At 41.2% G+C, this 24,179-nt stretch overlaps 1 protein-coding gene across 1 annotated transcript; it reads right to left on the reverse strand.

The window, feature by feature from the left end:
* Positions 1-3,138: 3,138 nt before the first annotated feature.
* LOC119243980 (patched domain-containing protein 3-like) lies at positions 3,139-19,505 on the reverse strand. The gene is given in 5 exon segments (XM_037509786.2): positions 3,139-4,817; positions 12,396-12,541; positions 17,278-17,399; positions 18,280-19,330; positions 19,486-19,505. Coding segments are annotated over 5 exon segments (2,847 nt in total). The 3' UTR covers positions 3,139-3,309.
* Positions 19,506-24,179: the final 4,674 nt, after the last annotated feature.

A 24,179-nucleotide genomic window follows, 5' to 3' on the forward strand; every position in this document is an offset into this window, starting at 1 on the left:
GATGGCGCCAGAGATCCGTACTTGCTGACCTGTGCTTTTTCCCAGTGGTTCTCTGAGAAATGGGGGGAGAGGGGTTACCAGGGTGAGCACCTCAACACAGGGGCTCTTATTCAAGCTGGGTGCTGTGTCAGCTCCGTGTTCACCCGGTGCTGTGCCCACAGGTGTATGGATTCCATTCCCTGACTTCTGCACTCTAGGTCTCAGTTGCAGGGCTATCAGATCCAAAATTCTGGCTGGCACCCTGTGCAGTGCCTGCTGTTATGGCACATCCCATGCCCCGGATCCTGCGGATGGCTCTCAGTTTTAAGATGGGATCTTGCTCTACCTCTTATTTCCCTTCTCAACCCCATTTGCGCTGCCCACCCTCTCTTGAAGCCTGAGGGTGTTTTTGGGATCCCTGGTTTCCAACTCTCAGAATGTTGGTGATTTTTTTCTGGTTACTAGGTGGCGCCAGAGATCTTTTCTAGTGTCCTTCCAGAACTGTCTTTCTCCCCCATGGGCCCAGGGGAACAGAGTGGGAGTGGTGTGGAGAGCCTCAAAGGCATGGGGGTGCAGGGTCTGCCCTGTGCCCCACTGTCGTGGAGATTCTGCACCCCGAAATTTGTGCCCTCAGTTCCGAAGCCCTCAGATCCAGGATGCGGGCTGTGGCCCAGTTTAGTATCCAGATATGGCAGCTTTTGCACCCTGCTCCCATGTCCAGGCGCTTGGTTTCTGATTACTCGGTGAGGGACATTCACCTCAAAGAGGGCTCCCGCGTATCTCCCCACAGGCACGGGGACCTGGGCAGCTGGGATCCGCAATCTGCATATTCTTTTCAAGTGCACTGCTTTTCTGCACAAGCTTATGGGCTGGTTTTGGGCTATTTATAGGTCTCCACGGAGTCCTTATCTTCCTCTAATGGCTCAAGAGCCATTCACTCACCTCCGCAGTGATTCCTGCCCAATTTTTCACAATTCCAGTTCACAGGGTGCAGTGCCTGAAATAGTTCCTTTCCACTCACAGTCCGACTTGATGTGTAGTTTGTTCTTGTTGGTTGTTTTTGCTTGTTTGTTTGTTTTCCTCCTTTCTGTTGGTCGGAGAGTGCTGACTTTGTGGGTGGGGGAGGGTAGCCAGGTTCTGAGCTTTCCTCCCTTCTTGTCCTATTATGAAAACTTTCTTCTTCATGCAGTTTGCCAGTCACCCGTTTATCTTCCATTTCTCAGTTCTCACAGGGACCAGCCATTTTTCCTCCCTATTAACTTTTTTTTTTTTAATGTGAGGACTTACTCGCAGCATTTCCCCTCTGCCATGTTGATCTCTCTCTGTTGCATTCTTTGACATTGTGCTGGCAATGCACAGATAGGATGAATGGTGAGTAGGGGGCGACTTTTCCTCCTGGTGGGAAGATGAGCTCATAACTATTGCCTTAAGAAAGCTGAGGAGGAGTCCTCTGCTAGAGCAAGGAAGGAGGGGAGTGTACAAACAGACCTATTAGGAAGGAATGAGTGACCTCATGGAAAGAAGGGTCCTGACACTTCCCCGCCCCTTTCCTGCTATCAGCATCAGCATTTATTTTCTTCTGTTTTCACAGGAACTTTGTGCTGAATGGTTCTCTAAAGGGCATTTTTTTTTTATTTTAAATGCAGTGTTTCACAAACAGGCCCCATGGGTTTCCAAACCTAAAAGGAGGTCAGGCTCCTGCCATAGAAGCTTTGATCTTCATATAGCTCCTCATTTCTTCATCTTCAGTTACCTTCAGTGTAATAATGTGTGTTCAAAAAGCTATATCCAATGACACTTAAAACCCACTGAGATGTCCCATGTCTAGCTTAAAGTAGCTCTCAATTTAGGAGATTCTTACACTGCAGATTAAATATCACACCACAAAGTCTGTCGAGGTCCATGCCTCCTGATTGTGAATAAGCATAGGATGGTCCTTCCCTTTGGATTTTGCCGTTTTGTCTTTAGGCCAGATGGTCTGAGGTGTTTAGGGAATAAAACAGATTACGGTGGCAGTAGATAAAATAATTTCATCTCTTACTCATAGACACTGTCTCTGTAAGAAGTGGCAATAGTCTGTGCAGGCCCGAGGCTGGAGATGGCCAAGAAAATTGGTGATGGGGAGAGAGTAAGCTTTGAGGATGATATTAGGGAGGTCGACTACTTCTGCTCTTTTTAAAAGACACATATAGAGTTATTGTCTCTATTCTTCTGAACAGATAATTTAGGTACTTCAAAACTTTGTTCAGAATGTGCATACAATGACTTTCCAGCAGAGCTGAACCTGGAATCGCCATAGTAATCTACAAGGAAATGTGTCCTTTTTTATTGTTTAAATAAATTGTATTCTTATATTCCCCATACAATTGCAACCCCCTTATTTTGACCCCAATCCCTACCCTCCCTGCCCCCCACCCTCCATATAGTGTCTCTCCTTCATAGTTTATTGTTGATTTTGATTTTCACTTTCTTATAGTTATTCATTTTCCTGGTCCCTTATTTAAGTTTTCTAGATGCCTGCTATGAGTGAGGCCATCCGGTATTTTTCTTTTTCTTTCTGGCTTATTTCGCTGAGCATGATCCCTTCCAGCTCCATCCATGTTGCTGCAAATTGCTTGTGTTTATCTTTTTTGAATGCTGAGTAATATTCCATGGTGTATATGTACCACATCTTCTTGATCCAGTCATCTATTTTTGGGCATTTGGGTTGTTTCCAAAGCTTAGCTATTGTAAACAGTGCTGCTATAAACATAGGGGTGCAGGTGCTCTTTGGAATTGATGTTTCTGTGTCCTTTGGGTAAATACCTAGGAGTGGGATTGCTGGATCATATGGAAGCTCTATCTTTAGTAGGTTGAGGAATCTCCTCACAGCTTTCCATAGTGTTTGGACCAGTTTACACTCCCAAAAGCAGTGCAGGGGAGTTCCTTTATTTCCACATCCTCGCCAAAGTTTGTTGTTGCTAGTTTTTTTTAATATGTGCCATCTCACTGGTATGAGATGGTATCTTATTGTAGTTTTGATTTGCATTTCCCTGATTGCAAGTGACATTGAACATTTTTACATATGCCTGGTTACATCCAATTTTTATAGTTTAAAATAAACATGACAACAGTTCCTAATTTAGTAAAAATATTTTAATGTAGGACTAATTAATTTTTTTAGGGATATTATAAAGAACAGCTTGGGATGAGATTTCCAAATCAAGGAAACATGCATTTGTTTTCAGTTTATCAACTATGCTTAACAGAGCATTTTTACCAGACTGGATAGGGGCAGTCAAGAATTCTGTCATTGGGCGCTGATTTGTTAGTGGATATTCCAACAAATCTTCAAAAAATGGTTAAGAATACTGGAATAAAAACTAGGCCATGAATAGCCCCCAATACCATGACAAGAAACATAATCTTAAAACATGTCCTGAAGATGTATGTGTTAGCTGCAGATAAAACAGACACTCCTATTATTGTTGACAGTGCACTTTGTAACACTGCGTAACCTAGCAAAAACAATGTCTCAATTGCTTTTTGGTTTGCTGAGGGTTTAGAACTGGAAACAAATGCATATGAAATATGTGCACAAAAATCAAAAGAAAACCCTATACAAATCACAAGATTCATCATGGATACGGAATCAAGGTTGACATGCCAGAATCCCATGAAACCTGTTATTCCTACAATCACAGAGCCAATAGAAAAAGTGACCCACAAGGAACACAATGGGTGGGGAATTAACAATAAAGAAACAATGAACATAGCTGTGGTTGCAACAATGACACTTCGAATAGTGTTTTCTAAGATTGCAGAATATTGATCAAAATAGATAAAAGCTGGGTTATACACCATTAGGGGAATCTCACACCTTTTGTCAATACTTCGTAATTGGAATAACATGTTCTTCTTACTGCAAGAAGAAGAAACACCCGTGGTCTGAATGAAGGCCCGGGATGAAGTAATCTCATGTGATGACGAAATATTAATATCATATGTAAAAATTGGAATATGCACTAAAAAACCAGGAATGTTGTTTATAAAACTATCTTTGTCATTTACAGCTAAGTTGTTGGCTTCCATATACTGTATATATGCTTGTAACCAAAACTGTGTTAGATTTTGAATGACATAATCACTGTTTTCAAAAGCAGTCAGACATTTCCCCAATGTTTGCCTAGTGTCTTTATCCCAGTAGTCAACTGCTTCAGTCATGATAACCATCACGATGGGAACATAATCTGAAAAATGCTCTTCATGGATGTTAAAATAGGGTGTGATATAGGAATCGTCACTTGCCAGATGTCGAAGGTCTAAACCTTCCTGCACTTGGAAACAGCCATATATACTGAATGCAATGTACAGAAGGTATAAAACTACTATCACAAACTTGGACTTAGTGTTTGTGAGAAAGGGGCCAAAATAATCTCTAAAGAACAAGTTCATTGGATGTATGTTCAATTCTTCATCAGTTCGAAGAGAACTAAATGGGAGGCAGCAGCACCTTATCAGCGAGGAAGAATTTTGGTCCGGGTTTCCCTCTGACCTTTGCAGCCAGCGCAGACAGGCCGCTTCTCTCCTACCATCTAGGGCCATAGAGGCGCCAAAACAGATGATGTTATAAAAATAACAGAAGAGCAAGGTTGTCCCCGTGTAAATGCAAAAGTACTGCACGGACTTAAAGGAGGTCATTACCCCTGTAAAGAAGGCCAGGACATTTGTGAGAGTGGTGATGGTGATGGACACCGCCACTTGGGAGTAGACGTCAGACATTCGCTGTTGTACGCTGTCCATGATGTTGGTCTTCTGCCAGGCAGAAATCATGATAAACATGTCATCAATGCCAACACCTGTTAAAAAAAAACTTAATGCATATTCATATCCATAAAAGTGTAAATAGCATAATTCAAAAGTTTTCCCCCTTTTTCTACTTTGAATGAAGAAACATTGTTTTACATCCTTGTTGAGTTTTTGACAGTCTAGGATTTCTCCCCTCAGGTGTGGCCACCTTCGCTCTCCCAGCACCAGCGCACCCGTGGTCCTCCACCAGAGTTCTTGTGCTCTCCTCCCTGTCCCCCTCTGCTTCCTGCCTGTCTCAGCTCCAGGTCAGCTTTCCAGTGTTTCTTTGAAAGTTTGTCTTTGTCTGACCCTTTGTCTAGTTTCCCTATATTCTACATCTAAGTGAAATGATCCTTTGTCCCTTAAGGTCTTATTCTTTGGTCCTTCAGGTTTTATTAATCTCGCAGTATCTGTGCTTAGGTAACACTCTCCTTGGTTGTCTCTGAGTCCACAACAGAGCACACTACTCTCTCTGTAATAAGCTTGTGCTTTGCACGGATTGCTATTATTTACACACAGCACAGTATACTCCACCTCTCCAATTATGGTGCCTCGGTGTTGAGATCAGGAAACCTGGTGGATGTGTGTTAGTTCAAGCAGGATTAGCAATCTGTTTCTGATTCCACTGGATTACTTGAGAGACCATTTTCTCTCATAAGCCATTTCACAGAAATGCATAAACACTTTCAGCCAATATTCTGTTACTGAACCTATCTGACCACCAACAGCATCAGTCTATCTTTGCGGTATGACTTGAGAGGCACGGCGTCATTTACAGGCACACTCAAGCTAGTTTTACTGCTACTCTGTTTTTGATATCCAGATAATGTCATTCGAACTTCCCAAGCTGAATCTAGCAAGATGGCCTCACCTTCTCCAGATACCACAACTAGATTGCAATAGAGCAAGGCCCAAAACCCCTGAAGGAAAAACAGTCCTCCACAGCATATCTGAGGAGCAGCAGTCCCAAGGAAGGGAAAACATGAAGCAAACTCTGTGTAGTGAGATTGGGGCAGCACAACTCGTGGCTGGTGGGCACATGCTATGCAACAACCCCTACAGTTGGGCCTCCCTGGTGGCGCAAGGGGATGAGACACAGCCTGGGAAGCAATCCTCAGACTCTGCAGCACGAGTTCGATGCCCTGGCTGGCCAGGGAGCAACCCACATGGCGAGCAGACATCTCCTGACTCGCTCGCTGCTCCCCTCATCAGTGTATTTCAGTCAGTGATAATCCTCTCATGCTCCCTCTCCTCTGGCCTGTACCCCAGCTCTTGTATGCATAAATAAATAAATCTTAAAAAAAGGAAACCCCTACAGTTGTGGTTTTGACACACAGCAATACCAGGGACTCCTGACACCTGGCAATGCACTGAATAAGGGAGTCAGCAAGTTGACAGCCAGGAACTGGAAAGCTTTGGGGTGGTAGTTCAGCATGAGCATTACTGGCTTGAGTGGAGGCTCACAGTATAGAACAGCTGGATCCTGACCTCTCAACAGGGAGAGCTGAGTCAGGTCACCTGTGTCTCCCCATAGGAAAGGCTACTACTCGAGACTGGGATATTCAGAGAAATCGCCACCCGAACATGTGGCTAAACCCAAAACAACAAAGGAATCCTGGTAAACTAGAGCTCAGTGCCTACTAATGACAGGCACTCACACCCCAGGATAAGGCTTTGAGTGTCAAAAGAGAAGAGAACTCCCTGCCTGTGAGCCCATGTCAGCTGCAATCTGTGCCCAGTGCTCAAGCTCAAGCTCAAGCATTCAAGAACAGCTTAGCGTGAGCATGAAGCCATGAAGGACATTAAGGCTGAGAAGTGGGCAAAGAAGTGGGGAGCACTTCCCAGCACCACCTCTGGTATCCACAGCACAGTAGGAAGCTTGAATTCCTGGCATTCATTGGGGTGATTCTTTGGTGCCCCACTGCCTTGGCACTCACTGTACCTTCTGCCCCTCATAAGCACCAGTTCTCTCGTTACTTCAACAGGGGAAAAGACAACGATTTGAAAGTCTATCCCTACTACAACCCATCAAAATTAAAAACGAGGGGACAGACGAACAGATCACAAATGTTGGAGGGAAAAACGAAAGATGGGAGCCCCATTCCAGCAAACTGCAGCACATGATTGACACAGATTTAGGGCAACAGTTCTAACAAAGCCATGGAACTCCAATAACAGAGAACATGAGCCAGCACGAGAATACAAACAAAGCAATATGAGGTGGCTACAGTTAGAAACCACAGAAGTCTGAAACACTATAACTGAATGAAAAACATCCATTGAAGGCCTCAGTAGCAGACAAACAGAAGCAATGGAAAGAATCGATGAGCTCGAGAAACACCATGTTGACGAACACACAATAGAACAATGCAGGAAAAAAGGAATTTGAAAAAGGATATCATGTTTTCCTTTCGGGAAAACAGAAATCACATCCATCTCATATGGGTCCTAGAAGTAACAAAAATAAAGGCATAGAAAGTTCACTTAAAAAACAATGTCAAAGGGCCAAATTGGCAGCAGAGTAAAGATGCTGGGCTCACCCTCTCCATGTGTTCAAACTAGATTGCAACAGAACAAGGCCAATGACTCCTGAAGGAAAAACAGACAATTACAGCACAAGTTAAGTGCCCATCCAGAGGAGGGAGACCCCAGCAAGCAGTGGAACAGGCCAAGCAGGTAGCCTGCCTAGGCAGTGAGGTGAGCCCCAGTGGCCTGGCAGAACTGGCAATGTGCTTACACAGAAACATTTGGCAGACCTCAGCAAGCCTCCAGACTGGGTCCTGAAGCACACCCACCACCCAGGCCCCCAGACAGTGGTGCAGATCTGTGAGCTCAGCAGTGGCTCATGGAAGCAGCCCAATTGACAGCAGGCCTTGGCAGTTCTCAGTGAGCCAGGGCAGGACTGGAAGCGGACCAGCCACAGCAGGCATTGGTGCAGACATCAGTGATCTCTAGTAGGGGGGCAGGAGGCAGACCTGGAAGTAGCCCTTGGCAGACCTCAGGGCCTGGAAGCAAATCCACCAAGGTAGGTCCCCTGCTGAAGTTGACCTATGTCAAGATGCTCAGTAAGGAAACTAGAAAGAGTTCAAGGCAAAGACAGAACGAAGAAGGCAGTCAGGCAGAAAAAAAGCAGATAACCTGTAAAAGTACCCTCTTCAGGCTTACGTCTGAATTCTCTGAGGAAATTCAACCAGTGAGGAGAGAATGGAATAATGTATTCTAAACACTCAAAGATCAAAACTGCCAGCCAAGAATATATATCCTGCAACACTCTCGTTCAGATGTGAGGGAGAAAATAAGGACTTCCCAGACAAATGAAAGCAGGAGTTTGCTATCACTAGACTTCCTCCTCAAGAAATATTGAAAAGAGAACTCCTATCTGAATTTCACATGAGAAAAATCACAAGAAACTATACTATAGAAGAGAAAACTAAAGACACAATTACAGTAGCTAATACCTTTATATCAATAATCACTAAGTATGAATGGAATGAACTTGCCAAGCAAAAGGCACAGAAAGGATGGTTGGATCTGAAAACAAATCCAACTTCTTGTTGTCTCCAGGAGACCTATGTGAGTTCAGAAGATAAACAGATTCAAAGCAAATGGCTGGGAAAAAATCCTGCAAGTGAATGGGACCCTCAAAAAGGCAGAGACAGACATATTTCATCAGACAAAGAAAAACCCTTGCAGTTAAAAATGGGACCAAGAGGCAGAATGGTCATTGCATAGTGATTAATGGAACAACACATCAGGAAAGGATCGATATACCATCAGTATACATGCAGCAAACAAAGGTGCACCCAAATATATAAGACAACTATTTGACAAACTTAAAAACAGACATTGACCACAACACAATGATGGTAGAAGACTTTGACACCCCACTTACTTCAAAGACAGATCAACCAGAGGGAAAATCGACAAGGAAACAATAGCCTTAAGTGAGCAATAAACCACTTGAGCAGACCAGACATTTATGGAGAACGACACTCCCCAAAAGCTGAGCACACATTCTTCTGAAGGTCACATGGAACATTTTCCAGAGTGGATCACATGTTGGATCATAAAACAAGTGTGAATAAATTCATGAAGTTTGAAATCATTGTCAGGCACCTTTTCTGATCACAATGATATCAAATAGAAATCAAGCACAAAAGGAAGGTGGGAAAAACCCTGAGTAGGTGGTGACTATACAGCACCACACTAATGACTATTGGGTTAATGAGGAAATCAAAGAAGAAATTTAAAAAACACCTGGAGACAATGGAAAATGAAGACACAACCTATCAGAACCTCTGGCCAGGAGCAAGAACAGTTCCAAAAGGGAAGTACACAACAACACAGGCACACATCAAGAAATAAGAAAGAACTCAAATAAATAACAAAGAACTCAAATAAATATGCTAACATTACCTGAAAGAATTAGCAAAAAAGCTAGCTGAAGGAAGGAAATAATAAAAAGCACAGTGGAAATAAATGACATAGAATTTAAAATGACAGTTTAAAAAAGTCATTGAGGGCCTCCCTGATGGTGCAAGGGTAAGACACAACCTATGAAGTTATCTGCAGCCACTGGGCCACGGGTTCGATCCTTGACCAGGGAGCTGCACACATTTTGCAGCAGATATCTCCTGACTTGCCTGCTGTTCCCCTCAGCAGTGTATTTCAGTCAGTTTGCCTGTTCTGTTCCCCGCTCTGTCTCTGGTGAATCCTCTCATCCCCCCCATACCTCTGTCCTGTACTCCCCACCTTGTATGCATAAATAAATAAATGTTAAAAAAAAGTCTTTTAATTTAAAAAATCAATGAAATGAGTAGCTGGAACTTAGGGAAAAAATAAGATAGAAAACTTCTAGCTAGACTCAGTAAGAAAAAAACTCTTAGTATAAGGGGGTAGAAGGAACATATCTCCACAGATAAAAGGCATCTATACCACACCCACAGGTAACATATTCAGGGAGAGAATAGGATAAGATTTCAGATACACAACAATGATGTGCACTATCACCACCTATGTTCAAAATAGTATTGGAGGTACTAGAGCTATTAGGCAAGAGAGGGATATAAAAGGAACCCAAACTGGAAACATAGAAGTCAAACTATCACTATTTATAGATGACATGACAATACATATAGAAAAACCTAAACACTACATTTTACAAAATATTCGAACAATCAGGGAAGTGAGAGACTGCAAAATCAACATGCAAAATTCTGTTGAATTCCTATATGCAAATAATGAACTAGAAGAGAAAGCCCTCAGGAAAACAATCTCATTTACAATAACATCGAAAAGTATTAAATACCTAGAAATAAACCTAACAAAAGAGGTGAATGATCTAAGAAGAGGTGGCACATATACACAATGGAATATTACTCAGCAATCAAAAAAGATAAACGCATGCCATTTGCAGCGACATGGATGGATCTAGAAGGAATTTGCTCAGTGAAATGAGCCAGAAGGAAAAAGAAAAATATTGGATAGTTTCACTTAAAGCAGGAATATAGGGGAACCCATTAAGACATCAGCATAAAAAAATAATAACAGCACAAAACACAACACAATAAAGACAATACTATAAATCAGAGACATCCTGCAGGGGAGGAGGAAGGAGAGGGATCAGAGGGAGGGAGGAGCACTGGGGACTGAGGTGATGGTGCACGAGTGCATTGGGGAAGGAAACTCTATGGGGACTGCACATGAGGGGCTGGGGGAAGCAAATATTGTTCAAAAATGAGCAATGATGTAAAAAATTAAAAAAATATAAGAAATAAAAGTAAAAAAAATTAAGAGGTGAATGATCAATTCAATGAAAATGATAAGGTATTGCTAAAAGTAATAGAAGAAGATGCAAGAAAATAGAAAGATATTCCCCGCTCATGGATTGCAAGAATTAATATTGTTAACATGTACACCTTCTCCAAAGTAAGACAGATAGAGATGAAATGGAATTCCTATCAAAGTTCTAATGGAATTTTTCAAAGAAATAGAGCAAATTTAATTGAAATTTATATAGAGCCAGAAAAGACCCCAAATAGTCAAAGCAATATTGACCAAAAAACATATTGGAATTAAAACAGACACACAGACCAATGGTATAGAAATGACAGCCCAGAAATAAACCCATAATTTTATGAACAGTTAATGTACAAAACAGGAGTCAAGAGTACACAATGGAAAAACGAAGTTCTCTTCAACAAACGGTACTGCAAAACTGGGTAGCCACAAGTAGAAAAAAGAACTAGACCACTCTCTCCTACCATACACAAAAAATAACTCAAAGTGGATTAAAGGTTTGGATGTAAGATCTGCAGTCATATAATATATAAAAGGAACCAGGCAAAATACGCCATAATATTGGCTTCATGGTTGTCTTTGGGGATTTGACTCCAACTTCAAGGAGACAAAAGCAAAAATAAACAAATGATACTACACAAATTAAAAGGCATCTGCCCAGCGAAAGGAAGTCTCATCAAAATGAAATGACACCCTACTGAATGGGAGAATACATTTGCACATCACACACCTGCCAAGTAGCTAATATCTAAGATCTACAAGGGACTCAGACAACACAACCAAATGAAAACAAGCCAATCAAAAATGCACAGGAGAGCTAAATAGACACTTCTCCAAAGACGACACACAGATGGCCAGCAGGCACATGAAGAAAATGTTCAACATCATGTATCATCATGGAAAGGCAAATCAAAAGCAGAGGGATGTACCACCTCACTCCAGTGAGAATGGTCTACATGTGTATCTAACAGAAACCACAGAGGTTGGTTAGGATAAAGAGAAAAAAGAACCCTAGTACTTTCTTGGTGGAAATATAAAGGTTTCCTAGGTTTGAATTCACCAATCTCATGTGGATATGGTAGATTGGTTTTAATTATGTTTTCAATTCTCAATCACACTGAAATGAACATACTTACTCTACTTTTTGGAGCACTTTTTTCAATTATTAGGACAAATTCCTAGAAGTAGAATGGAGAGGTGAAAGACATGCACCTTGAATCCCCTTGTAAGCCTTTTGATTTGATACAAAAATTGGACTAAGTATGAGCCAATTCATAATCTTCTCCAAGCAGCAGATGACAGGGTACATTACATACAACCACCCCAAAAGCTTCAGTCTCGCAATATTTATTATTCTAATAAGAAAACAAGGCGTCTAAGTTTTGGTTTAATTTGCATCCCTTGATTGAGAGGTCATATATTTTCCCCCTTACATTTTCAGTGTATTGTATTTTCCCTTTTCAGGGTTGTGTGTGTGTGTGTGTGTGTGTGAGTGTGTGTGTCTGTGTGTGTGTGAGAGAGAGAGAGAGAGAGAGAGAGAGAGAGAGAGAGAGAGAGAGAGAGAGAGAGAGAGAGAACTGCCTGCTCATGTCCTTCTCTTTACTTTTCCATTGGGGTCCTTAATTTTTCCAGTTCTGTAGACACAATGTAATGTTTATCTCAATTTCTGACACCTTATTTTTGATCTGTAGTCATCTAAGCACAGTTCTTTTACTTAATCTATCATTAACTCTGTTACCTACTTTCTCCCAAACACACACATAGTGTAGCCTCACATTTGTTTTACTCACCTAGTATTAGAAATGGTGCATTTGCAACTATTGTCACAAATGGCACCCCCACGTACAACATGAGGCCAAAGCCACTCACCACTGCCAAGGTAACAGAAATCACTCCAACGACTGCAATAAACATTTTGTTTCATATACAGCTAAACCTGTAAATAGGGAGGGAAAAATGATGAATTTTTGGCAGCAGCTTCCATAATCAAATTCCATCAATTCATGACATTCTTGATTTGGACCTGTTCTGAAATCTCTTCTGCGACCATTCTACACCTGTCTCCTGGAGACCTTTAATTCCAATGCACTATCCCAGACCCACTACACCAATTCAAAGAGGGACAATAAAAGTTGGCATTTTGTGCTTTAACTTAACTATCTTCTAATGCAGCTGCCCAAGCACTAATTCCCTGATGGTGTTTCAGAACCACATACATGTACTGGAGCACAGCAGATGGTTAATTCCACTCTAGTGTTCAAGGAGTTGTGTGTGAATAGAACACAACACCAAAGGGCAGGCAGCTGTAGTTGATAAAGTACCCACATCCAATTATCTTTGCACTCATTTCCTGATTCCAACTAGCTACAACACCAAACTAAAGGGTTCCTGTACAACAGAGATAGTATGTGGTTAATAAAATGCATGAAAGCATCCTGCTAAAACAGTTTCAAGATTCTCCTTTATTAATGAAGTGGGTTCTAGAAAAGTTGCTATTTATTGCAAAAAAAAAATGTTTTGAAATGTACTGTTTTGGTATCAACAAAAGACTTTTCTGTTTCTCTGTTTGACCACCAGAAATGGGAATATAGAGAGAGCATTTGAAAGCATGTATGCAGTACTTTGCCTCCACAATAACTACATTACATTTTAAAATATTGACAACCACCTGTGGTTTTATATTTTAATTTTATGTGAGCAGTTTTAAAACAAATGATGGATAAAAGTCTCTTTGGACTTCTATAGGAAAAGGAAACTAAGTTTGAGGACTAGGAGAGACAACTAAGGAAATGGAGCTACTGATTCCAAAACAGAATGTGACAAAAAGACTTTTTCAGACCATATTCACATAGCAAAACTTTCTTTTTATTAAAAGGTTTCTGCACCATTGATGTGTTTCACTTTTTATCAAACTGCTGGTGCCTTGAGTTAAATTTAGTGTCCCAAATACACACACAAAAACACACACGAATTTCAGAGAAAAAGTAAATCGCTTGGTTACAATAAATTTGAATGTAATGAATATTTTCCTTTTGCAATACTTCTTGAAAACAATATTTATAAATATTTAAGATAAGAACATAACAAAGATAAACTTCAAATGCAAAAAGATTAGTCAGAGCTACACAGGACATGTTTAGTCTCAATCCCTTTTACAAGTTTCTGCATTTTCATGTAAAATTTTTAGACACTGATGTAGGAAGGTAAATTTTTGGCTACAGTGACTTTAATTTGACTAGTTGTGCTGATGTTCTCTAAGCAACTGTTAATAATTGTAAGTGAAGGAAAGATATGAAAATGGACACTGTAGGAGACTGATGAATACACTTGCAGATATTCTAGAACTCTACAAGAAACTTGATAGAAGCAGTTTATCAAAATGATCGAGAATGATCGAACTTTAGATTTCCTATGACCAGGGATCAACAGATCTTCACTCAGTAGGTTTACAATGAAGCTGCAGAATAATTGTGTCTAAAATTTTCCTCACACGATTCCAATGGTCACTCAAATTGAGGCATCCCTGGCAGCAAAATGGCCAATTTTCTGAACATTCTAATAACTTGACAGCATCGGACTGAATTGGAAATGATTACACTTAGAAAACTGTATGTTCAGGGAGGAGGCCACATCTTTCTAAAAGATAACGATGTCTATTAAACAGAAGTACAATTAAAATATATTTGAGAGGAGAAAGATTTTCCAGATTTTATCAGAAATTGATCTAATAGTTGGCATAATAAGTTTTGTCATTTCTAAAATGCCAAATTTGAAATAGACTACAAAATCAATATACCACTACTTGCCATAGAATGGTGTTCAATTTGGAAATACTCTCTTGGGAAGGTCTTACTGTTGTCCAAATGATTTCATTCCAAGCCAAAAAATATGGAATGATCAAATGTGTTGAATCTCTGAGCTAAACAAACATAAGATAGTCGTATTGATAACAGAGAGTGGGAGGGCGAGATGTCAAAAGAATCTACAAAAGCACTAGCAGGAAAATCAGTTACATATATTCAAGTCCAAGGAAGGCAAGTATTAGGACTATACTCAGCACCTGTGCCGACAGAAATTTCCTGGTCCTTTTCCTCTTTGTATGTGCTCCAACCCAGGAAGTAGTTTTGCAATATTGAAAGGAGGAAGGCATACTAGACAAATACTATGAGAAACGCCGTCTTAAATATGCTCAGAATGCTAAAGGAGAACACTGACAAGGAAAGCAATAAATGAATGAAATAATAATATACATCGAAAAATTTAAAAGGAACCAAACTGAATTTCTGGAGCTGAAAAGCTAAAAAAACAACCAACAAACATATACAACACAAACAAGTGAAACTTAGAGATGCTGACCAGATTTAGCATTGTGCTGGAATTGCTCGCCAGAGCCATTTGTCAAGGAAGAGAATAAAAAGAATTCAAGCTGGAAAGTAAGAAATATAAGTATCCTGTTTCAGAGATTACATAATCACAGATATGAAAATTCCAAAGCATCCACAAGAAAACTACTAGTTACAAAAAATTCAACAAATCTACAAGATACAAGAACAACTTATAAACATCAGCTCTGTTTCTATTTACGTGCAAAGAGCAATTGCAAAGGAAATTAAGAAAGCAATTCTATTTAAATAGTATCTAAAAGAAGAAAATACTTAAGAATACATTTGACCAAGAAGGTAATAGATGTGTATACTGAAAATTATAAAACACTGGTGAAAGAAACTAAAGAAACCCTAATTTAATAGAAATACATCCTTAGTTGATGTGAAGGATTAATGCTGTTAAAATGTCAGTCACCCAGCAATCTACTGATTCAACTCAATTTCTATTGAAATTACAATTTCCTTTTTTCTTTTTCAGAAATGGAAGAGCCAACCCTCAAATTCACTTGAAATTGCAAGGAGCCCAGGATATCCAAAACAATATTGAAAAAGAAGAAAAAGTTGCAGGACTGAGATTTCCAGATTTCAAAACTTACAACAAATTACTGTAATTAAAACAATGTGGGGACCTCCCCGGTGGCACAGCAGTTGATCACTGGCTTGTGAAGCTGCCCGCAGCTTATGCAGCGCCAGTTCGATCCCTGGCCGCTGGGCAAGGGTCGCACATGGCACACAGAACTCTCGTGCCACCTGCTGCTCCCCTCAGCAGTGTATTTTGTCAGTCTGCCTGTTCCGTTCCCCTATCTGGCTCTGGTGAATTCTCTCGCCCTCCCACACTTCTGACTGTACCCAGTGCTGGTATAAATAAAATGAATAAATCTTAAAAAAAAAAAAATGTGGTACTAGCATGCAAATAAACATACAGACTAATAGTATAGAATTGGGAGTCCAGAAATAATCCATAAATATAGCCAGTTGATTGACAAGTGTAGTAAGTCTAACAAACTGGAAAAGTCTCTTCAATAAATGGTTCTTGGAAAACTAGATCTTCACATACACAAGGATGATGCTGGGACCTTAACTAAATACCATAAACAGAACTGAATTAGACATTGATCAATAATCTAAATAAAACAGTTAAAATCATAAAACCTTGTAGAGGGAAACACAGATTCGGTGTGCATGACCTTGGACTTGTCAATGTACACTTAGATATAATACCAAAAATACAAGTACCAAAAAAATTAGATATGTTGGATTTCATAAAAAAATAAAAAAATGTTAATTGTTACAGGCCATTGTCAAGAAAGTGAAGAGACAGTCTATAAAGAGGAAGAAAATATCAGCAAGTCATATAGCTGAGAAGTGGCTTAATAACTGAAATATGCAAAGTGCTAAGGAAAAACTTGAATCAACAACAAAAGGTCAAACAACTCAATTATAAGAAGGGCAAAGGACTTGGATAGACATTTCTCCAAAGAGGATATACAAGAGGACACTAAACAATTGAAAAGACTATGAACATGATCAGATATTTACAGAAATGCGAATCATCACAATGAGATACCACTTGACACCAACTAAGACAGGTAAAATCCAAAAAAGGGAAAAGAATGAGTGTTGGTTTATAGGGAGAGTGTGTAAAAACTGGAGCCCCTATCTACTGCTGGTGGGATCGAAAAGGGTGTAGACTCTGGAAAACAGTGTGATGGTTCTTCAAATAGCTGACTATGGAATTCTCATGCAACCCTCCAATTCCACCTGTAAATGATTCTCTTAACATGAGCACACCATGTTCCTTGCAGTGTTACGATTGTCATGAGATGGGAATATTCCAAGTGCCCACAAAAGACCGTGGGTAACCAAATTGTGGAGCACACATACAATGGAGCACAGAGCCATCGAGTAGAATGAAGATGTCACATGTGCACAAGGAAAAACCCTGGAAGCATTATGATTAGTGAAATAAGTCAGTCACAAAAAAATGTATGATTCCATTGACATGAAAATCTAAGAAAGGCAAATTCATAGAAAGAATAGAGTCAAGGTTAATCAGGACTGGAGGAGAGAAGGGCAGCAGGAGCCACTGCTCACTGGTCACAGAGTTCCTCCTTCGGGTTATGAAAGATATTTGGAAACAGTCACAACAGTACGCAGCCGTGGGGATGTGACTGATGCCAGTGAACTGTACACTTAAAATGGTTAGAATGGCACATGTTACATTAAATGTCTTACAACAAATATTTTTAAGTTTAAAAACTAATAAAAGGTTTTTTTTTTTTTTTACCTGTAGCATGATATGATTGCAAATAATATGATCAGAAGGTATGCCGTGTAAAACAAAGGGACAACTGTCCTAGCAGTCGCCTCAAATTCCAGTTTCCTAGAGAGTGATGTGAAGTAGACCACCTGTCGCAAAAATACATTCAGGTAAAATAACTTTTAATTCCAATATTTGTGTATGAGTGACAAGATCTATCAAAATATTATAGCTTATTGATTAAAACATGTTACAGTTCAGTAAAAGATTAAAATAGTGTGAATTATGATTTTAGAATAAAGGTAATAAAAAATGTTCCCCACCAACACATGGCATGCTTTCTAAGATTCCTTTCAAAAATCCAATGTTTAATATTCCTGAGTATACAAATTCTCAATTTTCTCTAATACTGTGTAATCACTGATAACTGTCAAAATTTTGGCTTTTTTTAAATGACGAGTAGGTTGCTGTTTTTTGCTGTTTAATAAGAAAGTATAATTTCAGCAAGGCCTGGTATCCAAAGCCTTTTCCCAGCGGGTGTCTCTCACCAGGCCTTGCCAAAAGTGTTAGCAGGTTTGCTCATCATCTAAGGTGCCTGGCAGGATGCTAGAAAATACTTGAGAAATCTGAGCTAGTCGTGTTTTTCAAAAACGCCAGGGAACTTCAGCTTAAAGGTTTGTTTTTTATTCCAGTGACACCAAGCAAGTTTTGGGGGGTTCCAGAAACAGTGCAGACGTGAAGTGAGAACATTCTGGCTAGAAAACCAAAAGGAACCCTGAAGATCAATGTCTGCTCTGAACACGCCCACCCCTGGGGTGTAAAATGAGTGTTTCCCACTAGAATGTGACCCAGTATCTAGGCTGGTGGCTTCCCTTGGTGTCCCTTGAAGAAAGCTGGCTTAAGCTTCAAAGAGAGTGGAGCAGACCCGGTTCCACATTAAGGCCTCCACCAAGTAGCCAGGCGTGGAAAATACGTGGACAGTTCTTATCCCTCCCACCTTCTCCTCCCTCTAAACCCAGTCCAAGGCACCTGGATGTTCTTCAGGGTCAGGCACTTTTCAATGGCATGAATTTGGTCCAGGAACTCCAGCAGCCACTTCTGGCTGCGTGCGCTGTCCTCGGGGTCTGCGGTCTTCAGGTAGTACTGCAGCCACATGGCCTTGGCTTGCAGGAGTAACCGGCTAATCCCCGAGCCGGGACCTAGCATGGTTCCTCCTAAGAGGCCGGCCAAGTAGAGGGAAACAGCGGAGGTGTTGTAAATAGGGAAGGTGATGCTTTTCAGGTCCATGTTGTTATTCTTCTGCCAGGTGAACAGGAGTGGGTTGGAGGGCAAGCAGGTGCTCTGGTACCTGGCACACACCTGAGGGTAGAGGACCTGGGTTCCATCTCCCAGGGGCGCGGTCAACATCTGCACCGCCTTGTCCAGTTGACTAATTTCTGAGAAGATGACTTGATCCAGCAGATTGGTAGTGTTGGAGACCACCAGGATGGAGGCAAAGTTGACCTCCCTGCTGGACTGCAACGGGGAGAAGAGGTACAACTCGTTGGTGGAGAAATGTGCCTGCACGAAGTGCCGTTCGGCCTTGGCTGGGCTGCCCAAAGGGGTGTAGTGCTCCTCCAGGTTCTCTTCCATCTCCCTGGGCAGGTACATGAAACCGGTGCTCAGGACTGCCGTCAGCACCAGGGGCGCCAGCAGGAAGAGCCAGGGGTGCGAGCCCACAGCCAGCCCCATCCTCTGGAATCCCCAGGCGAGGGGCTGCTCTAGGCAGTTGGTGTGGCAGCGGGGCCTCCCAGGGGGTGGCTGCTGCCCCTGGGCTTCTGGGACCTGTGAATCCCCTCTCTCAGACGGCTGTCGGGGTGGGTCTGAGGAAGGCCCCGAAGCCTGGCTCTCGTCGGGCTCCTGCCCCTCACTGGCCTCCAGGACCTGCTCTGGCTGCCCCGCGGAGGCGGGGAGCTGCTGGGGCCAAGTTGCCGCCTCAGGATCTGCTCTGCTATCAGACTCTGGCTCGGGCCAGTCCTCCTGCTCTGGCCTCTGAGCCCCTGAAGCCTCCCCTTGCTCGAACCCCCCCTTGGGGTGCAGCCTTGGAGGAATGGACACCCATTTCCGGAAGGACCGACCAGTTGTTCAACAGGAGACCGAGAAAGCAGTGACTGGATGTTGCACCCAGTCCCCTCCCCCAGCAGCTTCCGGGAGGAATCCACAGGGAGGCTGTGCCAATGGTCACAGCCCCTCGACCTTTGACCTCCACTGTGCATGCTGGGATGCGGCGGGGGGCTGCCAGGGGGGTACTTGCTGGAGAGCGGGGTCTTTCCAGCTGGCCTAGTTGGGGAAAGTGGTTTCCAGGAGGGTCTGCGCTCCTGCCCTTAGGATCCCCCACCTGAGGGGCCTGCATATGCTACACTGTTATCAGTCCTGGGGTTCCCTCCTGTGGCCTGGCGGGGGTGTTGATATATCCGCGGAGAGAAGCAGAGGCTGGGACAGAAAGGGAGAAGGAGGCTAGAGAAGCCCAGAGTGAAGACCTGCCGGGGCTTTTTATTTCATTTATTTATTTTTTTAGATTTGTTTATTGTTATTCAAGAACTGGGGTACAGGCCAGATGTGCTGGAGGGTGAGAGGATTCACCAGAGACAGAGCAGGGAGCCGAAGAGGCAGACTGGCTGAAATACACTGCTGAGGGGAGCAGCAGGCGAGACAGGAGATGTCTGCTGCGCCATGTGGGAGCCTCGCTGGTGGCTGGGGCCAGGGACAGCTCCACAGTGCGGGGCTCAACCCGCGGCGCCACTGGGGAGGCCCCAATTTTCATTTTAAAAGTGAAGAGAAATCAAATACTAATAAAATGCTAGTCATGAAAGTTGAGGTAGTTAGATCACAATCACGAAAAGTGGATATTCAGAAGAATAAAAAATATTGCAGATAAACAGGTGACCACATAGTGACAAAGAGTTTGATTTATGGGACTATCCTAAAATGTGAGGAGATTGTAGTCTCAAAATATGTTTTTAAAATTCCAGAGCAGAAGAAAATAATGAAAATTACAATGGACGTGCACAAATTAGAGACTTGATAAATAGAGAAAATCAGTGCAATCCAAATGACTAAAATCAAAAATGAAAGATTACCATGGATCATTCTGAAATTTAAAAGAATTATAAGAAATTACTCTGAAAAATGACATGCCAACAAATTGTGCACAGTGGATGAAACAGACAAATTCCTTGGAATAGAAACGGTACCAAGGCCAAATGGACAGACCTCTCTCTAGGAAGAGAATGACTCAGTCAAAGAAAAGCCGCTTTGAGCATGCATTTAACTGGGCTTTGGAAAGGGGGGTGATTTACAGTTCCTATTATAAGGAAAATTGCCTGGCGTTTTCCCATGGTTGCAATCTCTTTGCATTAATAGCAATTATTTTTTTAATGTAAGTAGAAAAAGCATTTTTCATAAAATCTCCAGATTATAAGACTACTCTGTCTAAGAGTTTATGGGAATATCTTTTACAATCTCTTAAAGGAGAAATAGATTTTGAATATTGGTTTTCCATAAGGTCATGGTTGAAAGGAGACCACAAGAGGGCACCTGTTTTCTACCTTAAAAGTTACTATAAATTAAAAAAAAAAAAAAAAAAGTTACAGTAAACTAGCAGGAGGGATCCTTTTCTTTTTCTTCTGTGTTTCAAGCCCTAATTACAGCCACCTCTTGAATTTATTATTCACATGCTTTAAACCTACTGGCATCTGTATCACATTAAGCCTGTAGATGGAATTACTGATTTGGGAATGCCATGTGTTATACCACATGCATATTATGGAGGGAATGGCTTGGTTTCCTAAAATTTGAAGAGGAAATGTCAAAGGGTGCGTAAAAGTGTTCTACCATGAAGCAAATCCAGGCACAGGGCCTCTCACTGCCCATCTCTGTGATATGTCTTTAGCATCACGTCAGCATATTTTTCCCCTCAGAAAACAACTACTGAATGTCCACAAGAGTTCACAAATCAGTCACTGTTAGTACTAACTTTTATAGAAAAGCAAATATATGCTTCTGGATCCTATATTATCCTGTCTTCTCCTTCTAGATTATTTTATTAATCTACTTATCTAGATTACTAACATTTGTTTGAGTCTAGAATGTCAGTCAAAAAAGACTGTCTTTATTTAATTTTTCTCCTGCCAATTTTGTTTTATACTATAAGAAGTGTAGTGGCAGGTAGGGCCACTGAGCAGGATATCTATGATCCAGCAGATGGGTAAAGGAGAGCCTTGGAGCCCTCCGTGGCTTTCTCAGGCTTTTATTGAGCTTTACATGTAGTATGGCAAACAGGTACACAGCAGGCGGCGTGCTGGGAATCATGAGTCCTGCAATCCTCCAAGCCCCCAGCAAGTCTTCACACTGGGCTTCTCTGGCTTCTTTCTCTGGGTCTTTCTCCTGCCTCTTCTGCTGCTGCTTCTCTTGGTGTCTATCCCAATACTCCTCCCATGGCCAACAGAAGTAAAGGAGACAGCTTGCAATAATGTAACAACTGCAGGGCCCCGTCAGGCAGGGCTATCCCAATAGTGGGAGGGCAGAAAAGCCTGAAAAACCATTTACCTGCAGAGGAATTTGGCTTTCTTACAATTCCTAAGAAATAAGATCAGGCCAATTGTTCTATGGGTTTACCTGCTATGTTTGATTTGTGAAACTCTTTTGTATTGGCTGCAGAGCTGGAGATCACACCAAGTATTAACTGAGACATGATGGCATGCAATGATATGGCATCGGAGTTGGTTTGTTTCTTAGGTTTCTTCCTTTCAACTGACACAACGCCCTGACCTTTCATCTGAGTATGGCAATACACTTTTCCATGGAAGGGTCCTCCATACTTTAGAAAATACCATCTGTATGAGAACAGGAAAGGAATTGGGATATTAAAGAACATAGTTTAGGACTTAACATTTTATCTAGTCTGCTTCTTAGGCATAAGCAGTCTAGATCAAGTCAAGCAGACAAAGCATAACCGAGTGCTCAGTCACCTGCTCTCCTTACCTTTATCAGTAGGTAGTTTCATTCTCCTTCTGTTTCCCAGTTGTCCTCAACTGGGGACACTGTACATGTGCACTGCATATTCTCTGTCCCCATCTCCTTCTTTTTAGTCCCACTCTCTCAGGTTAGCTAGAGCTTGTTTGGTGGGGGAAAAAAAGGGATATTGCCCACTGCTATTTATAACATGGCTTTCTAAATTTGTGTGTTAGTAAGTAATGTGATTATTTGTTTCCTACATTTGACCATAAGCTCTTCAGAGACAAGAACTGTGGCTTATTCATTCCTGCATTTGTTACCCATTGGAGACCCAATGTTATTCAAAAGTGGGTGAGAATACAGCAGTGGCAGCAAAGAAAGGACCTTCCAAATGACTATTATGTAGCTGCTTATTCTCACTACTCAGATGGCCCTCCTGGACTTTCTGTACTGCAGTTTTATTTAATTAAGATGTGGTAGACACATTAACTGAAATGGATTCTGTACTAAGTAGATCCTCTAGGATTTTTTTCAGATGCCTTTATGCTCAATGAGATAGGAGGTATCTTGTTGTATCTTCTTATGAGCCCTTTTTCCTTTCTTCTTTCTTCCTTGTTAGGAATTAAAGCAGTAGAGTTGTTCCAATTTGTGTAATAAGCTGCCCCTAGGTATTATGAGTTCCTCATAGTTTTCTTTTTCTGGGTTAAAATCGTAAGAGTTGCACCAGACGTTGAGAAGGGGCTCTACAGCTGAAACACGAATAATTCAGAAAGAAACTGAATTCAGGATTAATAGTGCCAACAGCAAGAACTGATCATGAATATAATATGTGGGGAAACATTGATAAGTTGTGTATCAATATCATGGTAGTGTGGTCAGCTCTTAACATCAATGGCCTCCACTGAATCTTGACTGTCAGTAATTGTGATATTCCATGGTCCCTTTCCTTAATGACTCTGGGTTTGGCTAACTTGGTCAAATGAGACATTAGTAAGACTGACACATCAGAGGACTGACAAGTTTTTGTGCATTTGGAACTTGTTGGCTCTGAAACAAGAGAAAACAAGGTCCTGCTGAATTGGGATCAGCTTCACAGCACTCATAGTAAAAATTTTAAAGTATTTACTTTAACCTTGACCTTAAATTTATTTTTTTACATATTTCAAGTGCCTTTATTTTTTAAGTAATAAATTTTATTTGTATATTCCCCATACACTTTTTATATAACAAAGTGAGTTTCCAATTTTCTGTAATAGATTGATACCCAGAAAGAATATCAGAAAACAAACTGGAGATTGCTTAAGGGAAAGAAAAATAGAGATTTCATTAATGGAAGTATTAGAAAAGGAGAAAGGAGATATTGAAGGTTGTACTAAGCACACAAAAAGTAAAACAAGCAAATGAGATCTGAAATATTGTTGAGATAGGACTTTGAAAGGGGGAAATAATTTTATATTTAACTAGGTCAGAGAGTGACTATAATCTGAAAAAAATTATCAGAGAAAATAGTAGTAATGCTCCCAAAGGGGAACCAAGTGCAGAAGGTAAATGAATAGTTGGAGAAGTTCTCTGGAAGCATAGAAGAGCTAGTCAGTGGTTACAAAAAATCAATGGATTTTTCTATTTCTATTTTAATTTTATTTTTCCATATGTATACATGTTTCACTCACCCTCCGCCAAATCACTCATGTCAATACCCCCTTGGCTTCTCTATACTGGCCTCCTTCTCACTCCCCCCACCCCGATTCCTCTGTAACCATTAAATTGTTTCACTGAGTTTAAGATCTATTCCTGCTGTATTTTGTCTGTGTGTTTTTTGGTTATTAATGCTTCTCAGATGAGTGAAACCATCCATTAGCTATCTTTCACTTTCTGATTTGTTTCACTTAACATAATTATCTTGAGGACCATCCATTTTGTCCCCAAAGCCATCT

Source organism: Talpa occidentalis, unplaced genomic scaffold (genome assembly GCF_014898055.3).
Source record: "Talpa occidentalis isolate TD23 unplaced genomic scaffold, MPIMG_talOcc4v2.1 talOcc4.14, whole genome shotgun sequence".
Lineage (NCBI taxonomy): Eukaryota > Metazoa > Chordata > Mammalia > Eulipotyphla > Talpidae > Talpa > Talpa occidentalis.